This window comes from Octopus sinensis, unplaced genomic scaffold (genome assembly GCF_006345805.1).
Source record: "Octopus sinensis unplaced genomic scaffold, ASM634580v1 Contig16201, whole genome shotgun sequence".
Taxonomy (NCBI): Eukaryota; Metazoa; Mollusca; class Cephalopoda; order Octopoda; family Octopodidae; genus Octopus; species Octopus sinensis.
Genome location: NW_021834215.1, coordinates 1 through 20000, shown reverse-complemented (window position 1 = coordinate 20000; position 20000 = coordinate 1). Strand labels below are relative to the sequence as shown.

The following is a 20000-nucleotide window of genomic DNA, read 5'->3' as shown; positions in this document are numbered from 1 at the left end:
TGGTGCTTAAGAGATCACATATATATTATATATATATATATATATATATATATTATATATATATATATATATGAATAAAAAATGGAGTTAACGCAGGTGTAATCAAATATTTTTACTTTCGACACATGTTTCAAAAATTCCACTGATACTATTCAAAAGAATAAATGGTATAAACAATGCAATCTTCTCCTCAGGAAAGTGAAAAAAGTGAGATTTTTGCTGCCCTGGTAACTATTTATTTTTTTTTTTCCGTGTTAATTGCTAACAAGGTAAAAATACACTCATCTATTTATATATATATAATATAATATATATATATTAAATAGATGAGTGTATATATATATCATCATCATCATCATCTTCATTTAATGTCCACTTTCCATGCTGGCATATATGTGTGTGTATGTGTGTTGTGTGTGTATGTGTGTGTGTTTGTGTGTGTGTGTTTGTGTGTATGTGTGTGTGTGTGTGCATATATATGTCGGCAGGCATATATATGATTGTATGTATGTAAGTAAGTGTGTGTGTGTGTGTGGTGTGTGTCTGCGTATGCATGCATGAACTTATGCAAGCATGTATGAATGTATACATCTATACACACACGCACACACACACACACACACACACAAACACGTTTATATATTTCACAATCCGATCATTAGATATTTAGCTACCACTTTTGTAAATATTGGCCGAATTTATAAGTTGTGTATCCATTTTTACTTTCCTCTTGCAGTTTCCGCTGAAAGAGTCAAGAAGAATTACAGATCGTTCATTAGCTTACGTCTAAATGAGAAACGATACTCAGCCGACACGAATTTTGCTGCAACGCCAAAAGGACGAGGGACCGTATATTCAGGACGGGTGGGCATCATGCTTCCATCCAGAGAACCCATCAAACTGAGCTCACAAGTAACCTACAATCCTGGAGTGAAAATGGGTTTTGTATTTGGAGTTGAAAATGTCTTCACGAGCAAAGTTCAAGCGTCTGGTAAGTAGTTCCATTTTTTGTACAACAATATATATAGGCGCAGGAGTGGCTGTGTGGTAAGTAGCTTGCCTACCAACGACATGGTTCTGGGTTCAGTCCCACTGCGTGGCATCTTGGGCAAGTGTCTTCTGCTATAGCCTCGGGCCGACCAAAGCCTTGTGAGTGGATTTGGTAGACGGAAACTGAAAGAAGCCTGTCGCATATATGTATATATATATATATATATATATATATGTATGTGTGTGTGTATATGTTTGTGTGTCTGTGTTTGTCCCTCTAGCATTGCTTGACAACCGATGCTAGTGTGTTTACGTCCCCGTCACTTAGCGGTTCGGCAAAAGAGACCGATAGAATAAGTACTGGGCTTACAAAGAATAAGTCCCGGGGTCGATTTGCTCGACTAAAGGCGGTGCTCCAGCATGGCCGCAGTCAAATGACTGAAACAACTAAAAGAGTAAAAGAGTATATATATATATATACAGATAAAGGGGGAATTATAAATAATTTAATAAAATCAACAAATTTCACCTTGTAGCACTTCGGTATGGAAAAGGACCATATTCGGTAAAAGTTTATATAATTATAACAATAAGGGTCTTTGCAACAAGTTACTTGACCACATACTGAAAATTTTAGAAATAGCAGCCAGAGGACTGCTATTCCCTTTTACTACAAAAATATGTCTCCACAGACAACAATATTTATAACTCACATATGGCAAGAAAAGAAGAAAAATAATGAAATCAAACAGTCCTCGGTCAATTATGGACGCACGTTTCTGGATTAGAATCATAAGATTCATTTCCTTCATCGACATAATATTCCGATAAATAAATCTAGAAATGCTAGGAAATCTTACCCCTTATATTTCCGACCAAGCGACATCGGAACATACAGAAGCAAATCAGCATATCCACATTTATATAGAGAAGTGAATTCGTATTTCCCTCCATTTATAATTATATCTCTCTCTATATATAAACGGCAGTTTGTCTGTGTGTGTGTGTCTGTGTGTCTGTCAGGTTGTACCCTCACCCTGACCATGGCTTTCAACCGATTCTGATGAAACTTGACACACACATAGCCTAATGTCATAATTCAAAACTAATGCAGCGAAAATTTTGAAAAGTTCCCCCAGTTCTGAAAAAAAATCAATAAATTCGACATGGGGTCGAGAATCAGAAGCACAAACCACAGACCGTCTAGGGGACGCAACTCGACCTTTTTAACTCTCAAAAAAAAAATTTACCATCATTTTCCCCCCATTTTTTTTGCTATTTTTTGGCTATAACTCTCTAAAAATGCTTTATAGTTATTTCCCTTACAAACCCGAGCAACGCCGGGCGATACTGCTAGTATATATATATATATGTATGTGTGTATCTGTGTTTGTCCCCACATCATCAATGAGAAAATTATTAGCAATTAATCTACGGGTCTGTATGACTTGGGGAGTTGACTTCACCTGTATTGCACCTGTATTGCACCTGTATTGCACTTTGCCTCATCACCTCCGTTTTCTCTTTTTCCACTTTTCTTTCAGCTCTGGCAATCTTCAACAAGAAGAAAATGGAGAACATCCTCAAGTTTAACCTCAAATCTCCAAAGCTGACACTGAAAGGCAAGGGCAACGTGCAACTCAAAAGTGCATACTTTGGTGCACACTTAGAATGCAACTACGTGCTATACAAACACAAGGACAAGGTCACCTTCGATGCAAAGCTTCGGGACGAGAGCAACCCTGATGCCATGAGATACAGAGCCAATTTGTGAGTTTCTTATTGTCGTTTGTCTTTTTTTTTCTTTTAACTTTTAGTCAAGAGGAAAGGGCAACCCTTGACCCCCTTTGAACCTTTACAGGGTCTCCAGCTTATCTTTGATGCAAAACTTTCCAACGAGAGCAACCCTAGATTCCATGTGATACATGGTCAATCTATACTCTTTTACTTGTTTCAGTCCTTTGACTGTGGCCTTGCTGGAGCACCGCCTTTTAGTCGAGCAAATCGACCCCGAGACTTATTCTTTTGTAAGCCCAGTACTTATTCTATCGGTCTCTTTTGTCGAACCGCTAAGTGACGGGGACATAAACACACCAGCATCGGTTGTCAAGCAATGCTAGGGGGACAAACACAGACACACAAGCACACACACGCATATATATATATATATATACATATATACGACAGGCTTCTTTCAGTTTCCGTCTACCAAATCCACTCACAAGGCTTTGGTCGGCCCGAGGCTATAGCAGAAGACACTTGCCCAAAATGCCATGCAGTGGGACTGAACCCGGAACCATGTGGTTGGTTAGCAAGCTACTTACCACACAGCCACTCCTGTGCCTAATCTATGGGATATTTTTTTAATTTTCTTCTTTTAGTTTTCGGGGTCGATTAAATAAGTACCAGTTATGCACTGAGGGCGATGTAATTGACTTAATCCGTTTGTCTGTCCTTGTTTGTCCCCTCTGTGTTTAGCCCCTTGTGGGTAGTAAAGAAATAGGTATTTCTTCTGCCGTTACGTTCTGAGTTCAAATTCTGCCGAGGTCGACTTTGCCTTTCATCCTTTCGGGGTCGATTAAATAAGTACTACCAGCGTTTACTACTACATTTCTACCAGCTCACTGCTTTGTAGTAGTATTGCTACTAAAGCAGTAAGTTGGCAGATTCCTTAGCATGTCAGGCAAAATGCTTAAAAAACATTTCATTGGCCTTTATGTTCTGAGTTCAAATTCGGCTGAGGGCGGTCAACTTTGCCTTTCATCTTTTTAGGACCAATAAAATGAATACTAGTTAATACTAATGCTAATCTTTAATCTCATCCATCTATCCGCTCAGTCGAAGTCGACTCTCGGTCACTCGTTGGATCAGTGTCCTCCAGTCCAGTTCTGTCCTGGGCTGCTTCTTTCAGATTGGCTATGTTCATTCCGATATCACTCTTGATGGTGTCAAGCCAGCGGGTTCTTCGTCGGCCTCTTCCTCTCTTGCCACTGACCATTCCAAGCATGATGTCCTTCTCCAGGGATTTTCTCCGCATAATATGACCAAAATATGCCAATCTATGCTTGGTGATCCTAGCTTCTAGCGACATTTTCGGCCTTATCTGCTTAAGAACTTCTCCATTGGTCAGCCTCTTCCTCTCTTGCCACTGACCATTCCAAGCATGATGTCCTTCTCCAGGGATTTTCTCCGCATAATATGACCGAAATATGCCAATCTATGCTTGGTGATCCTAGCTTCTAGCGACATTTTCGGCCTGATCTGCTTAAGAACTTCTCCATTGGTCGGCCTCTTCCTCTCTTCCCACTGACCATTCCAAGCATGATGTCCTTCTCCAGGGATTCTCTCCGCATAATATGACCGAAATATGCCAATCTATGCTTGGTGATCCTAGCTTCTAGCGACATTTTCGGCCCTATCTACTTAAGAACTTCTCCATTGGTGTTAATGCTCTTCTTTTTTTAAACACTACCTCAACCATGACCACCACCAATAACTTTCTCTGTTGTAGGAGTTTTACGAGTCAAATGAGTCCCAAAAGAAATGTACTCATTATTGGTAAATTCAACAGAAATAGCAAACGCATTGAAACAGCAATGGACATACATCTTGGGAAAAAGAACCCAGAAATTCTACAGACACAGGTTATTGTCAATCATGACTTTGCTAGCAAAGAAAAGACCCTTAATTATTATATGAAAATTAAAGACGAAAAAAGGGTAAGTTTTTATTTATTTAAATTTTTAAAAAAATTTTACTTGTTTCAGTCATTTGACTGCGGCCATGCTGGAGCACCGCCTTTAATCGAGCAACTCGACCCCGGGACTTATTCTTATGTAAGCCCAGTACTTATTCTATCGGTCTTTTTTGCCGAACCGCTAAGTGACGGGGACATAAATACACCAGCATCGGTTGTGAAGCGATGTTGGGGAGACAAACACAAACATAAAAACACACACACACACACACACATATATATATATATATATATATATATATATACATACATATATACGACGGGCTTCTTTCAGTTTCTGTCTACCAAATCCACTCACAAGGCTTTGGTCGCCCCGAGGCTATAGTAGAAGACACTTGCCCAAGGTGTCACGCAGTGGGACTGAACCTGGAACTATGTGTTTGGTAAACTGGCTACTTACCACACAGCCAAGTTTTTTTTTTTATTTTTATGTATCCTTTTTTGCCTTTGCTACTGTGGGTATTGGATTGTATATCACATGATGGTGGCGAGCCTTTCATCCTTTCAAGTTAATAAATTAAGGACCAGTGAAACAGTGAGGTCGATGTAATCAACTAGTCCTCACCCCACAAATCTAGGGGCTTGTGCCTATAGTAGAAAGGATTATTATTATTATTATTATTATTATAATTATTATTATTATTATTATTATCAGTATTATTATTAGTTACTATTATTATTATTATTATTATCATTATTATTATTATTATTCTATGTTTGACTTTTGCTTTATATTTGTACAAGTTGGCTCCAAACCTCACCCAGAGATCTCAAGAGACAACAAGTTAGAAATTCATGTTGGTGTTATGCCTAGGGTGTCATATATTTGGTTTTGTACTTAGTGTTGTACTAGTGAATGTTTAAAAAACCATAAAAAAATCATGTTTGTTTTAAAACTTGAGATTACATAGAAAGTATTTTGTGTAGAATATGGGCAGTTCCCAAGAGCACTATCTTTTGAATTTCTGCCATTTTGGGGTTTCCTGGTATCTGAGTTAGGTAGCAATCAGCCCCTTTTGCTATCATTTCCAGGGCACCTATGACAACAGGTATTGTTTTAGTCTTGAGGTTCCACATTTTGCTGATTTCTATTTCAAGATCTTTATACTTGCTCAGTTTTTGATAGGTCTTGACAGATACATTTATGTTGGTTGGGACAGTCATATCAATGAGGAGGCATGATTTTTGTCTGAAGTCTTTCAATATGATGTCTGGCCTATTTGCATCTATCTTTCTGTCAGTTTGAATGGCAAAGTTCCAAAGGAGTGAGATGTGGTCATTTTCAAGCACTGGGGGTGGATTGTGTTCCCATCAGTTTTTATAATGGGGCAAGTCCAGGTTTTTGCAAATTACCCAGTGAATATATTGTGCAGCTCTATCGTGTCTGTTGAGATACTCTGTAGGCGCTAGAAGACTGCACTTGGAGACCACATGGTCAATGGTTTCATTTTGTTGCTGGCATACACGACACGTTGGACTGCTTCTGATCTTTAATATGTTGGCCTGGTAGTTTCTTGTTGGTAGGCATTGATCTTGAGCTGCTATGATAAACCCCTCTGTTTCAGATTTTAAGCCAGAGGCCATTAGCCATTGATGGATCAGGGCTTTGTCAACATCTGCATTATTCGCTCTCTTTGGGTATTTGCCATAGAGAGATTTTTCTTGCCATTTATCATTCAGAATATCTAAGGCCGCAGATTTTGCACGGGTTTTCATGCGCTTAGCTTTTTCTGTGCCTGTTTCTTGTATGTCTATCTCTAATTATTATTATTATTATTATTATTATTATTATTATTATTAGTATGTTAATAATACTTTTTGGTTCTTTATTTTTAAAGGATCTTGATTTTTATTTTTTTAATTTTTTTTTTCTAAGGCAACAGTATTATTATTATTATTATTATGTTAATAATACTTTTTTGTTTTTAATTCTAAAGGATCTTGATTTTTATTTTTTTAATTAAAAAAAATTTTTTTTTTTAAGGCACCAGTATTATTATTATTATTATTATTATTATTATTATTATTATTATTATTATTATGTTAATAATACTTTTTTGTTCTTAATTTTAAAGGATCTCGATTTTGAGTTGGATCTAGATCACAACCACCAAGACAATTTTCTTCTGAACAACATAGCCAGCACGATGAAGATTATGTACGCCAGCAGCAAAAGCATCAAGCTGAACTTCAAGCACAATGTTCAGAGAGAAGGAGACGCCAAAAAGTACGGCGGAATCGGAGGAATGAAAGGTTGTAAAACAGTTTTAGAGGTGACACATCTGAAGCAGAAAATGACCATCAGTAACCAATTGAAGAAAGAACATCTTCGTAACTACGAGAACACGTTGTCCGTGAACTGGTTTGACGGAAAAGAGGTTAACTTCGAAACTAAGTACATGCAGAATGAGGGTGGAGTGATTTCCATAAAGAACAGCCTGTTATTGCCGAATCGGAAGCAGATTAAACTTGACTGTTCCGTTGCTTTCGCTGAGACACGTTACAAGCTTGGTGGTGCCTTTATGGCAGAGGCAGGTGCAATATCAAAGGATCAGCATAGTTATGCTTTCGATGGAGATATTTCTTTGAAACACGAATCCGTCGATGCTAGCTTTTTGGTTGGCTGGGCTCCATCAAAGGAAGTAAAGGTGAAGATTAACCGTTCTTTGTTCAAGACAAGTGGTAGCACTTCTGCTGTGGCAACACTCGAATTGTTCCTGCCTTGGGAGGGTTTCGAACATATTACCTACAGTTGCACTGTCACTTATATGCATGATTCATTTGCAATGAAATATGAAATGAAATTCAAAGACTTCTATAGTTTGGCAACTTGGAAATGGTATTATAATACATTAAATGCTGAGTACACAGAGACTCGAGTCATGAAAGGAGAGAAGATTTTGGCTCATTATAAACTGGTTAATAACAAGAAAATGTTTAAGTTTTTAGCTGAAATGAAAGCGAAACAAGTTAATTTTCGGCTCAAAACTTCACTGGAAAAAGAAACTGTGAAAAACTTCCAGTTTGACTTTATGTATAACGCTAATAATTTTCGAATGCAATCGGATATTCGGGCAGTTCATGACCCGAGAAATTTTAATTTCTTTTCTAATGGTACAGCTCAGTTAACAGTAGGCAACAAAGATATTTTCAACTCAATGTATTCTGTCGTGAAAAAATCAGACAAAACTATAATAAAGGGAAATTTTGATATGAAAATGCAGAAGGAACATCACAAAGGAAAAACTGAATTTGTGTTAACCAGAGTCAAAGACAACATAGATGGAAAATTTAGTGTCCATTACAATGATAAACTGATCGTTTCTCTTAGTCAGTTGTACAAACATAAACAGGATGATGTTTTTCTTAAGACTGAAATGGCTTTGTTCACTGGGGAAGTCCTCACCATTACTACAGATGTCAAGCTGTCAAGACGGAAAACACTTCATTCTGAAATTTTACTGAGAAGAGTTGATAAATCAGTTGCAAATATAACAATTGAAAGTTCTTTGAAATTCGAAGCATCAAAATCATTAGATGCCAAGTTGCAAATAACCACCAATCATCAATATCTGAATAACTTCTTCACGCATTTAGTCTATCGAAAGAAGAAAGACGTTGACAAGATAACCAGCAAAATGAATATATTTGGTACCAAAATAAATACTGTGGCATCATTGGAAGGTAGTGACTGGTTTAAAAAATCTATGAGTGTCAAGGTTAACAGAAATGGGTTCGATGTGGTATCCATATCTGGCAACTATGAATTTGATCCTGTTGGGGACCTCATGATCCATGTGAAAGGATCAACAAAGCAGATCTCAGAACTCGATCAATTTGGCTTTAGTTTGCAACACTTGATCTCATCTAGAGTACTTTCTAAATCAAAAGAGAAAAACCATTTGCAGATTGAAGCATTTGCTAAGGTAGATGGTGAGAAGTATGAATTCATAACTAAAGGGAAATATTTCACGAATCTTCTTGTTACGGTTTCCACTCCAACTCCAAGTCACAGCTTCTCATTGAATATGGAACACGACTATAAAAATAAAATTGACATAGAAATGAAACTAATATACAACGATGTTCCTTATGTAATTACTTTCCAGAAGGCGGAATTACGATTTGACATGAAATTCACTGCCTCTTTACCACCGTTTAAGGAATTCAAAGTGAATTTTAGTGGTGGAATGGGCAAAAATAAAAAGGGGGATTTCAAATTCAGGGCCTCATATAGTAAGCATTTTATACAGACAGATATATCGGTCTCTTTCAGAAACTTTTTGGAAATGTCACTTGTCAGTTCTTTTGATATTTTGTCTGTCACCGGATCAGGAGAAGTGAAACTCACGCACTATCTGGATCAGCTGTTTACCCAGTTTTCTGTCAACCTCAAATATGATGTGAAGGAGATCAATTTTGAGATAATGGCCAAGCGTGAAGTTTTCATCATAAAGTTAAACACTCCTTACGACTTCAACATCAGTGTGGAGATCAATGACATGAGCATCGAATCAACCGATTTGAAACTCATCGTCAAAACCCCATGGAGCAATAAAAGAACAGTGAAATATTTCCATAAGAAAGTTAACGATAACAACAGTTTGCTTGGTTTGAATGTGAAAAATGCTAACAATGTCCCAGAGTTCACAATAGATATAAGCACCGCCTTGCAACCCATGTACAAGGCAGACGTGGTCGTGACCCGTGAGAACAAATCGAAGAAGTACATCTTCAAGGTAAGACTTGATCCAGATATGCCTGAAAGGATTGGGAGTCTCCATGTGGAACTCCCTGAGGAAGTGATGCCTGGGAAAGTTTTCGACGCCAACTTCAAACAAGTCAGTTCCAGCTTTTCTGCTTCGTTTGTCTACCACAGAATGGAATATGAAATCGAGTTGAAATCCCTAAAAGATAAGTATCTTGCCAAAATCAAATGCAACTGGGACAAAGATGATAAAATCAGTAAATTTGTCGCTGATATTCAGTTCCTCAATAAATACAACATGAAGAAGCTTGAAGTGACAATCAACCACCCTGCTCGCAGTTTTGGTTTCTCTGTTGAAATGAAAACTTCCAGAGAAATGGCACAGATACTGACAAACATCCACTGGGACATTGAAAAGGACAAAAAGATCACTTTTGCCATCGGTGGCATCCGACGGGAGGTTTACCTCAAAATTTTCTATCCTCAGCGAATCTTGAAATTCGTAGTAGGCTTCGATGACACCAAGACAACGCGACCGTTTATGGTGGCCTTCCTATGGGATGCGGATCGAGACGACAACAAGAAATTGATGCTGACTATTCATACCATGAAGCGTGACGGTTCTTTTAGTTCGGATGTTGCGATCAATCTTATGCCAGCGAAAAAGGTGAGGTGATTCTTTGGGTTTTATTTGAAGCAAATCTGTCCTGTTACCAACACAACCACCACCGCTACTAACACCAACACTACTACCATCACTATCACCACTATTATCTTCACCAACACTGCCACCATCACCACCACCATCACCACCACCATCACCACCACTGCTACCACCACTATCCCCGCTACTACCATCACCACTTTCACAACCCCCACCACCACCACTTCCACCACTACCGCCACCACCACTAGCATCCCACTCTGGCTAATACCCTCTCTCCAAAGTGGAGAGAGAAAAGCCTTGTGGCTAGTTGTTGAAAACACAAAGAGAAGGGTCAAGCACAAAGGATAATATATATATGTGTGTTTGTGTGTGTGTGTATATATGTGTTTGTGTGTGTGTGTCATCATCATCATCATCATCGTTTAACGTCCGTTCTCCCTGCTAGCATGGGTTGGACGGTTCGACCGGGGATCTGGGAAGCCAGAAGGCTGCACCAGGCTCCAGTCTTATCTGGCAGTGTTTCTACAGCTGGATGCCCTTCCTAACGCCAACCACTCCGTGAGTGTAGTGGGTGCTTTTTACGTGCCACCTGCACAGGTGCCAGGCGAGGCTGGCAACGGCCACGGTCAGATTGGTGTATTTTATGTGCCATCGGCACGGAAGCCAGACGAGGCGGTGCTATATATATATATATATATATATATAAGTTCAGCAACAATTTAGATTCAAATGAATATGGCACTTAATTTAGATGCACCAGAATTTTTTATGGTGTTACCCATAAAAATATGCGGGGTGATTATAATAAAAAATAAGCAACAAGAATGACTCCGGTAATTTGGTACAATTGTTTTGCACTACAACCTTTTATTAAAAGCTGTAAATCTGCTGTAATATTTACAGCTTTTAATAAAATGTTGTAGTATGAAACAATTGTACAAAATTACCGGATTCATTCTTGTTGCTTATTTTTGTGTATATATATATATAAATTTATAAATGAGGGTGAAAAATTGATATTAATTTAATAATACCATTAATTTAACACCAAGTGGCTTAGCACAAAAAACTAGGGAGATAATACAAATTTATACATAAATTATTAGAGAGTTACCACTATGTGGATAGCTCTAGTGCTAAAAATAGCTCCGTTAGTATAGCGACAGAAAAGATGTTTCCAAGTAGAAATAACATTATATTTAACGGAAGGAAAGTGAAACATAACAAATAAATAGATTGACCCTGAACAATTGTTTCATTACTAATGTAATATGTAATTTTACTTACATAGACATCTATAAATCATCAGCAGAGGTTTGTCTTAAATACAATTTATTAGACATATATACACACACATGTATATATACATATACAAACACACACATATATATATATATATATATACATATATATATACACACACACATATACACACACATCCCTCCGATGAAGGGATATAATTAATAAATATCCTGGAAACAGCTGTAAGACCTTCTATCTATAAATGTTCTAATATCTACACAGCCTTGGTTTTTTATCTCATTACGCAAAAAATTTTTATAAATAAATATATATATATAATAATAAAATAATAATAATAATAATAATGAAATTATTGTATACAGTGCTCAGGTGCACCACAACTTGTCAGAAAGTGCATATAAAGTACATGCAGTAATGTACAAATGTCTGGAAAGTGAACAGTGTATGAGTCAGATACATGCTTGCGTGTGTATGGAGGGGAGAAAATCAGGTGTAGTGTTGGCGAATCTCAGGAAGCATGGAAGTTTTGAAGGATGCAGTGCTCTAACAACTAACAACTGATGCCGGCAGTCTGTTCCATGCTTCAGCAACTCTCAGCGTGAAAAAATGTTTCCTAAAGTCATGGGAGCTGTGCTGTTTTCTGACTTTGTAAACATATCCACGGGTGTTAGACGGGTGGAGTTTGAAAAGGTGCTCAGAGTTATTGTTTGTAAGATGGTTGATAATTTTATGGGTGTCTGCATATGCAGTAATGTACAAATGTCTGGGAAGTGAACAGTGTATGAGTCAGATACATGCTTGTGTGTGTATGGAGGGGAGAAAATCAGGTGTAGTGTTGGTGAATCTCAGGAAGCATGGAAGTTTTGAAGGATGCAGTGCTCCAATAACTAACAACTGATGCCGGCAGTCTGTTCCATGCTTCAGCAACTCTCAGCGTGAAAAAATGTTTCCTAAAGTCATGGGAGCTGTGCTGTTTTCTGACTTTGTAAACATATCCACGGGTGTTAGACGGGTGGAGTTTGAAAAGGTGCTCAGAGTTATTGTTTGTAAGATGGTTGATAATTTTATGGGTGTCTGCATATGCAGTAATGTACAAATGTCTGGGTTTGAACAGTGTATGAGTCAGATACATGCTTGTGTGTGTATGGAGGGGAAAAATCAGGTGTAGTGTGGTGAATCTCAGGAAGCATGGAAGTTTTGAAGGATGCAGTGCTCCAATAACTAACAACTGATGCCGGCAGTCTGTTCCATGCTTCAGCAACTCTCAGCGTGAAAAAATGTTTCCTAAAGTCATGGGAGCTGTGCTGTTTTCTGACTTTGTAAACATATCCACGGGTGTTAGACGGGTGGAGTTTGAAAAGGTGCTCAGAGTTATTGTTTGTAAGATGGTTGATAATTTTATGGGTGTCTGCATATGCAGTAATGTACAAATGTCTGGGGAGTGAACAGTGTATGAGTCAGATACATGCTTGTGTGTGTATGGAGGGGAGAAAATCAGGTGTAGTGTTGGTGTGAATCTCAGGAAGCATGGAAGTTTTGAAGGATGCAGTGCTCCAATAACTAACAACTGATGCCGGCAGTCTGTTCCATGCTTCAGCAACTCTCAGCGTGAAAAAATGTTTCCGAAAGTCATGGGAGCTGTGCTGTTTTCTTTTTCTGACTTGTAAATATGTCCGGGTGTTAGACGGTTGGAGTTCGAAAAGGTGCTCAGAGTTATTGTTTGTAAGATGGTTGATAATTTTATGGGTGTCTGCCAAGTCAGCTACCAGACGTCGGAGTTTCAATGTATCCATGCCCAGGGAAGTAAGGCGTTCAGAATATGGCAAACGCAGACACACACACACACACACATACACACACACAATACCCACAACACACACATACATACATATATACCTATATATATTACTAGCAGTATCGCCCGGCGTTGCTCGGGTTTGTAAGGGAAATAACTATATAAGCATTTTTAGAGATGTAAAGTATAATAGCCATCTCAATATGGCTAACCACAAGGGGGGGGGGGTAATGTAGCTTTTTACGTTCTGAGATTTAATAATACATTTTTAGAGAGTTACTTCCCTTATATAATAGCGAAAAAAATGCATTAAAAATGGGGGAAAATGATGGTAAATTATTTTTAAAATCGTAGACTCATCATAGACGCGCGCTAATACCCAGAAGGGCTCGATATGAATCACGACTATAAGATACCCGGTTTTGGTTAAACTGCATCGCAAAATGTGGGAGTAGTTAGGAATCTAAATCGGAGTAGACAGACACACAACCTTACTTTTATATATAAAGATATCTCTAGTAGGGACAGATTGCTGCTATCTCTATTGGTTGAGTGTCCATCACTAATGAGACCAAGGAAGGTAGAAAATACAGGATCTGGTGGAGTAGTTAGGAATCTAAATCGTAGGAGACAGACAGCACACAACCTCGCTTTTATATATAAATTATATATCCTATTTTTTTCTTTCTCTTTCCTTCTGTCTGGTCCCTAGATAATCCAGTGGACCAACGACGTGACCTGGGGCCGTACTGATAAGCTGTTTTATGTGAAATCCATTATCAACATTGATCACGATCCGAAGAAATCCGCAGAAATGGCGTTTGGACTTATGAGGGAGAACACCAGGTATGGTGGCGGATATCGGCTGTTTGTATCAGCCAATCGACCCCTACTCAAATATGGTGTGAACCTGGAGCTACGGGCCCTAAGTCCAGCCAACTTGGGGATTGAATTTTCATACATCTCTGCCCGCGGTGATGAGCGAACGTTTGCATTGAATGGCAACTACAACCCTATGGCTCGGGAATTCAATATAACGGTGAGTAATGAATGCTTGTCACTAACTCCCACCTCTGTTGGTGAGTAATGATTGATGCAAGGGATTAATGTTTTCATTTCTGATTATTGATGTTTTGACATTTGAATTACGATGTTTAATGTTTGGTCCCTGGTGAGTAATATTTGGACTCTGATGAATAATGAGTAACTCATATGATTAATGATTAACCCTTGTGATTAATGATTTCATCCCTAGAAAGAAAGATTTTGACACTTTCTGAGTACTTCTGATCCCTGACAAGTAAGGTTTTGACCCCTGCTGAGTAATGATTAATACTAGTGATTAAGGATTAACCACAGTGATTAATGAATGATCTCTAGGAAGACAAATTTTGACCATAGGTGAATAATGTTTAATCCCTGATGGTTTTGACCCTTGGTGAGTAATGATTAAACCCAGTGATTAATGATTAATCCTAGTGGTTAATGATTTGATCACTGGTAAGACATAGTTTGACCCTTGGTGAGTAATGTTTGATTTTTGATGAGTACAATTTTGACACCTGGAGATTAATGATTAACCCCGGTGACTAATGATTAACCCTAATGATTAAAGATTTGATCCCTGGTAAGATGTGATTTTAACCTTGGTGAGTAATTTGGCCACTTGTGAGTAAAGAAGATGACAATGATGAGTATGATGACAATGATGATGATAGTGATGAGATGATGATGATGCTGAAGATGATGATGGTGACAACAATGGTGATGATGATAATGATGATGCCAATGATGATGATGAAGATGACGATGATGCAGAAGCGGAGGAGGAGGAGGGGGAAGGGAGGAGGAGGAGAAAGGAGGAGGGGAGCAGGGGGAAAGGAGGAGGAGGAGGAGGAAGGGGGGAGGAGGAGGATGGCAACCCTCTTTTACTCTTTTACTTGTTTCAGTCATTTGACTGCAGCCGTGCTGGAGCACCGCCTTTAATCGAGCAAATCGACCCAGGACTTATTTTTGTAAGCCCAGTACTTATTCTATCGGTCTCTTTTGCCAAACCGCTAAGTGATGGGGACGTAAACACACCAGCATCGGTTGTCAAGCAATGCTAGGGGGACAAACACAGACACACAAACACACACACACATACATATATATATATATATATATACATATATACGACAGGCTTCTTTCAGTTTCCGTCTACCAAATCCACTCACAAGGCATTGGTCAGCCTGGGGCTATAGTAGAAGACACTTACCCAAGGTGCCACGCAGTGGGACTGAACCCGGAATCATGTGGTTGGTAAGCAAGCTACTTACCACACAGCCACTCTTGCGCCTCTCGTTTACTGATTCTCGTTTACTTTGTTTTTCTTCCAGATGCGGAGTCCGCTGAAGAATGTCTGGTGGATCTTCAACACAAGAATGGACAAGGATTACGAGTTCTCGTTCGTTAAGAGAGAAGGGGACCAGAGCACCATGGAAAGCTACATGATCATCTCCCCTTCGAGGAAGAGCATGAAAATGAAGATTGATTATGACAAACGTAAGTCGTACGTTCTTAGGAAATTCCTCTTCTGTTTTCCCACAGCCATGTCGACCAAAAGTCATCTTGAGCATCAAACCCCACCCCATCCCCCACCATACACCCTCAAATGACCTATTCACCAAGTTTGGTAAATAACATACTTTAATAAAAAAAAAGTCATAATAAAACTGAAACATGTCTTGTGTATCTATATGTATCTATCTATCTATCTATATATATATATATATATAGCAAAATCAAGGAACGGCCATAATAGGCCATTCACCCACTAGAAATAACAGCCAAGGCTTCAACCGCAAAACAACATTAATTAATTAATGGCCGTTCCTATTATGGCCGTTCCTTGATTTTGCTGTTGAATTTATAAATGGTCTATGACTATTTAAATTTTTTCCCACTAGGCCGCTGGTGGCAAAAAAATTCTGCGAAATTTTTTGCCACCCTATATTGATTAATTATATATATATATATATAGATATATAGATAGATAGATAGATAGATAGATAGATAGATAGATAGATAGATAGATAGATAGATAGATAGATAGATAGATAGATAGATAGGATAGGATAGATAAACAGATAGATAGATAGATAGATAGATAGATAGATAGATAGATAGATAGATAGATAGATAGATAGGATAGATAAACAGATAGATAGATAGATAGATAGATAGATAGATAGATAGATATATAGATAGATAGATAGATAGATAGATAGATAGATAGGATAGATAAACAGATAGATAGACAGATAGATAGATAGATAGATAGATAGATAGATAGATAGATAGATAGATAGATAGATATATAGATAGATAGATAGATAGATAGGATAGATAAACAGATAGATAGATAGATAGATAAATAGATAGATAAATAGATAGATAGATAGATAAATAGATAGATAGATAGATAGATAGATAGATAGATAGATAGATAGGATAGATAAACAGATAGATAGACAGACAGACAGACAGACAGACAGACAGACAGACAGACAGACAGACAGATAGATAGATAGATATGGATATAGGGTAAAAAATATTTTAGTGGAAAAACACATGTGGTGGCTATATAAAGTGAAAACTACCAAAACAAATAAACACATCGTACCGAATGCAACTCTCGAAGCAAGTCATTTAAAAACAGAATTTAGCTGCAGTCCATGTGATTTCATAATTTTAATCATCAGTGCAAGCATAATTCAAGATTTATAACAAACTAGCAGTATCGCCCGGCGTTGCTCGGGTTTGTAAGGGAAATAACTATATAAGCATTTTTAGAGATGTAAAGTATAATAGCCATCTCAATATGGCTAACCACAAAGGGGTGGGTGTTACTGTAGCCTTTTACGTTCTGAGATTTAATAATAAATTTTTAGAGAATTACTTCCCTTATATATGCCGAAAATGCATTAAAAATGGGAAAAATTGATGGTAAAATTTTTTTTAAATCGTGGACTCATCGTAGACACGCGCCAATACCCAGAAGGGCTCGATATGAATCACGACTATAAGATATCCGGTTTTGATTAAACTGCACCGCAAAATGTGGGAGTAGTTAGGAATCTAAATCGTAGGAGACAGACAGCACACAACCTTACTTTTATATATAAAGATGAACAAATATCCCTTTTTATATATATCTTTTATGTCTTTACCATTATTATCACCTTTCAGAAGACCCTGCTAAGTCGTACCTGATCGATGCAAATGTGATGAGTGATAAACTGTTCATAGTGAAAGCATCTCAAGCCAAAACTGATCGGACAGACGTTGATATGCAGTTCCGTCTCAATAATGAGATTTTGCACTCTAACATCAAATGGAGGCCAGATATGACAGATTATCTGATGGTAAATGTCCCCACTATATATCTTTTTATTGATCCACCTATCTACCTGTCTGTTCCTCTCTCAAATGGTCTGTCTTTCTATCAATCAATCCATATTGATCGGTTTTTTTCCTCTTCCCTTTTTTCCTCTTTTTTCTTCTTTTTTCTTTTTTCTTTTCTTTTGTTTCTTTTTTTCCTTTTTCCCTTTTACGATCCCTTTTGATCGAAAACCTACGCCACCTTTTTTTTTTTCATCCCCCAAAAGAAAAGCTCTACCTTGTAACTTGTCCCATCTGTGTGCAGCTCTGTGTGGCCAATAAAAAAACTTATCTTTCTGTCTGTCTGTTTGTCTGTCTATTGATCTTTCTCTTGATCTGTTGGTCTGTCTAGTGATCTATGTGTCTGTCTGTTCATCTGCCAATCCATCTCGCTGTCTATTTATGTATGTATCTCTCTCTATCTATCTATCTATCTATTTATCTATCTAATTATCAATCCATCTATCTGTCTAACTGTCTGTCTCCCTGTCCATCTGCACATCCATCTATCTATCTATCTATCCATCTATCTATCCATCCATCCATCAATCAGTCCATCTATCTATTTATCTATCTATCTATCTATCTATCTATCTATCCATCCATCCATCAATCAATCAGTCCATCTATCTATCTATCTATCTATCTATCATCTATCTATCTATCTATCTATCTATCTATCTATCTATCCATCAATCAATCAGTCCATCTATCTATCTATTTATCTATCTACCTATCTGTCTGTTTGCCTGTCATCTGTATGTCTGACTGCTCATCTCTCGGACGCCATGATAGATCGTTAGCTACTACACGCATTTTTTTCTCTCCTTGTTTTTTTCTGTGTATCTTTCTGTCGAAGAGCGTAGGCTCAAAACATAAAAGACTTTTTCAATTCCTGAGCGCTATACTAATGCATTTGTTTGTACTCCACCTGCCATCGTCTTTTGTTTATTTTCGTAAACTTTCCCTTTATATATATATATATATATATATATATATATTCATTTTTTTCTCTCCTTGTTTTTTTCTGTGTATCTTTCTGTCGAAGAGCGTAGGCTCAAAATGTAAAAGACTTTTTCTATTCCTGTTGATTCGTTAGTTACTGCACGCATTTTTTTTCTCTCCTTCTTTCTGTGTTTTTTTTCTCTGTGTATCTTTCTGTTGAAGAGCGTAGGCTCGAAACGTTAAAGACTTGTTTTATTTATATTTCCTGAGCGCCATACTAATACAATTGTTTGTTTGTTTTCCACCTGCCTTCGTCTTTTGTTTATTTTCATAAAGCTTCCCGTTATATATATATATATATATATATCTATATATATATATATATATATATATATATTCCATTTTTTTCTCTCCTTGTTTTTTTCTGTGTATCTTTCTGTCGAAGAGCGTAGGCTCAAAATGTAAAAGACTTTTTCTATTCCTGAGCGCTATACTAATGCATTGTTTGTTTTACCCACTGCCATCGTCTTTTGTTTATTTTCGTAAACTTTCCCTTTATATATATTATATCTATATTCATTTTTTTCTGTGTATCTTTCTGTAGAAGTGCGTAGGCTCGAAACGTAAAAGACTTTTTCTATTCCTGAGCTCTATACTAATACATCTGTTTGTTTGTCCTCCACCTGCCTTCGTCTTTTGTTTTTTTTCGTAAACTTTCCCTTTATATATATATATATGTATATATATAATATATATATATATATATATATATATATATAATATATATAATATATTCATTTTTTTCTCCCTTGTTTTTTTCTGTGTATCTTTCTGTCGAAGAGCGTAGGCTCAAAATGTAAAAGACTTTTTCTATTCCTGAGCGCTATACTAATGCATTTGTTTGTTTGTACTCCCCTGCCATCGTCTTTTGTTTATTTTCGTAAACTTTCCCTTTATATATATATATATATATTCATTTTTTTCTGTGTATCTTTCTGTAGAAGTGCGTAGGCTCGAAACGTAAAAGACTTTTTCTTTCCTGAGCTCTATACTAATACATCTGTTTTTTTGTCCTCCACCTGCCTTCGTCTTTTGTTTTTTTTCGTAACTTTCCCTTATATAATATATATATGTATATATATATATATATATATCGATATATATATATATAGATATATATATATATTATATATATTCATTTTTTTCTCTCCTTGTTCTATCCTGTTCTTTTTCTGTGTATCTTTCTGTCGAAGAGCGTAGCTCAATGTAAAAGACTTTTTCTATTCCTGAGCGCTATACTAATACATTTGTTTGTTTGTCCTCACCTGCCTTCGTCTTTTGTTTATTTTCGTAAACTTTCCCTTTATATATATATATATATATATATATATATATATATTCATTTTTTTCTCTCCTTGTTTTTTTCTTTGTATCTTTCTGTCGAAGAGCGTAG

At 37.1% G+C, this 20000-nt stretch overlaps 1 protein-coding gene across 1 annotated transcript in view; it reads left to right on the top strand.

Moving 5' to 3' along the window:
- Positions 1-17653, top strand: part of LOC115230720 — a gene marked incomplete at its 3' end in the record, with an annotated part of 45227 nt that extends 27574 nt beyond the window's left edge. The window contains exons 9-15 of the mRNA XM_029800857.2: positions 737-991; positions 2535-2760; positions 4502-4709; positions 6823-10122; positions 13893-14219; positions 15559-15724; positions 17411-17653. Coding sequence (XP_029656717.1) covers positions 737-991; positions 2535-2760; positions 4502-4709; positions 6823-10122; positions 13893-14219; positions 15559-15724; positions 17411-17653 — 4725 coding nt within the window. The remainder of the gene's footprint in view (positions 1-736; positions 992-2534; positions 2761-4501; positions 4710-6822; positions 10123-13892; positions 14220-15558; positions 15725-17410) is intronic.
- Between the last annotated feature and the right edge of the window lie 2347 nt (positions 17654-20000).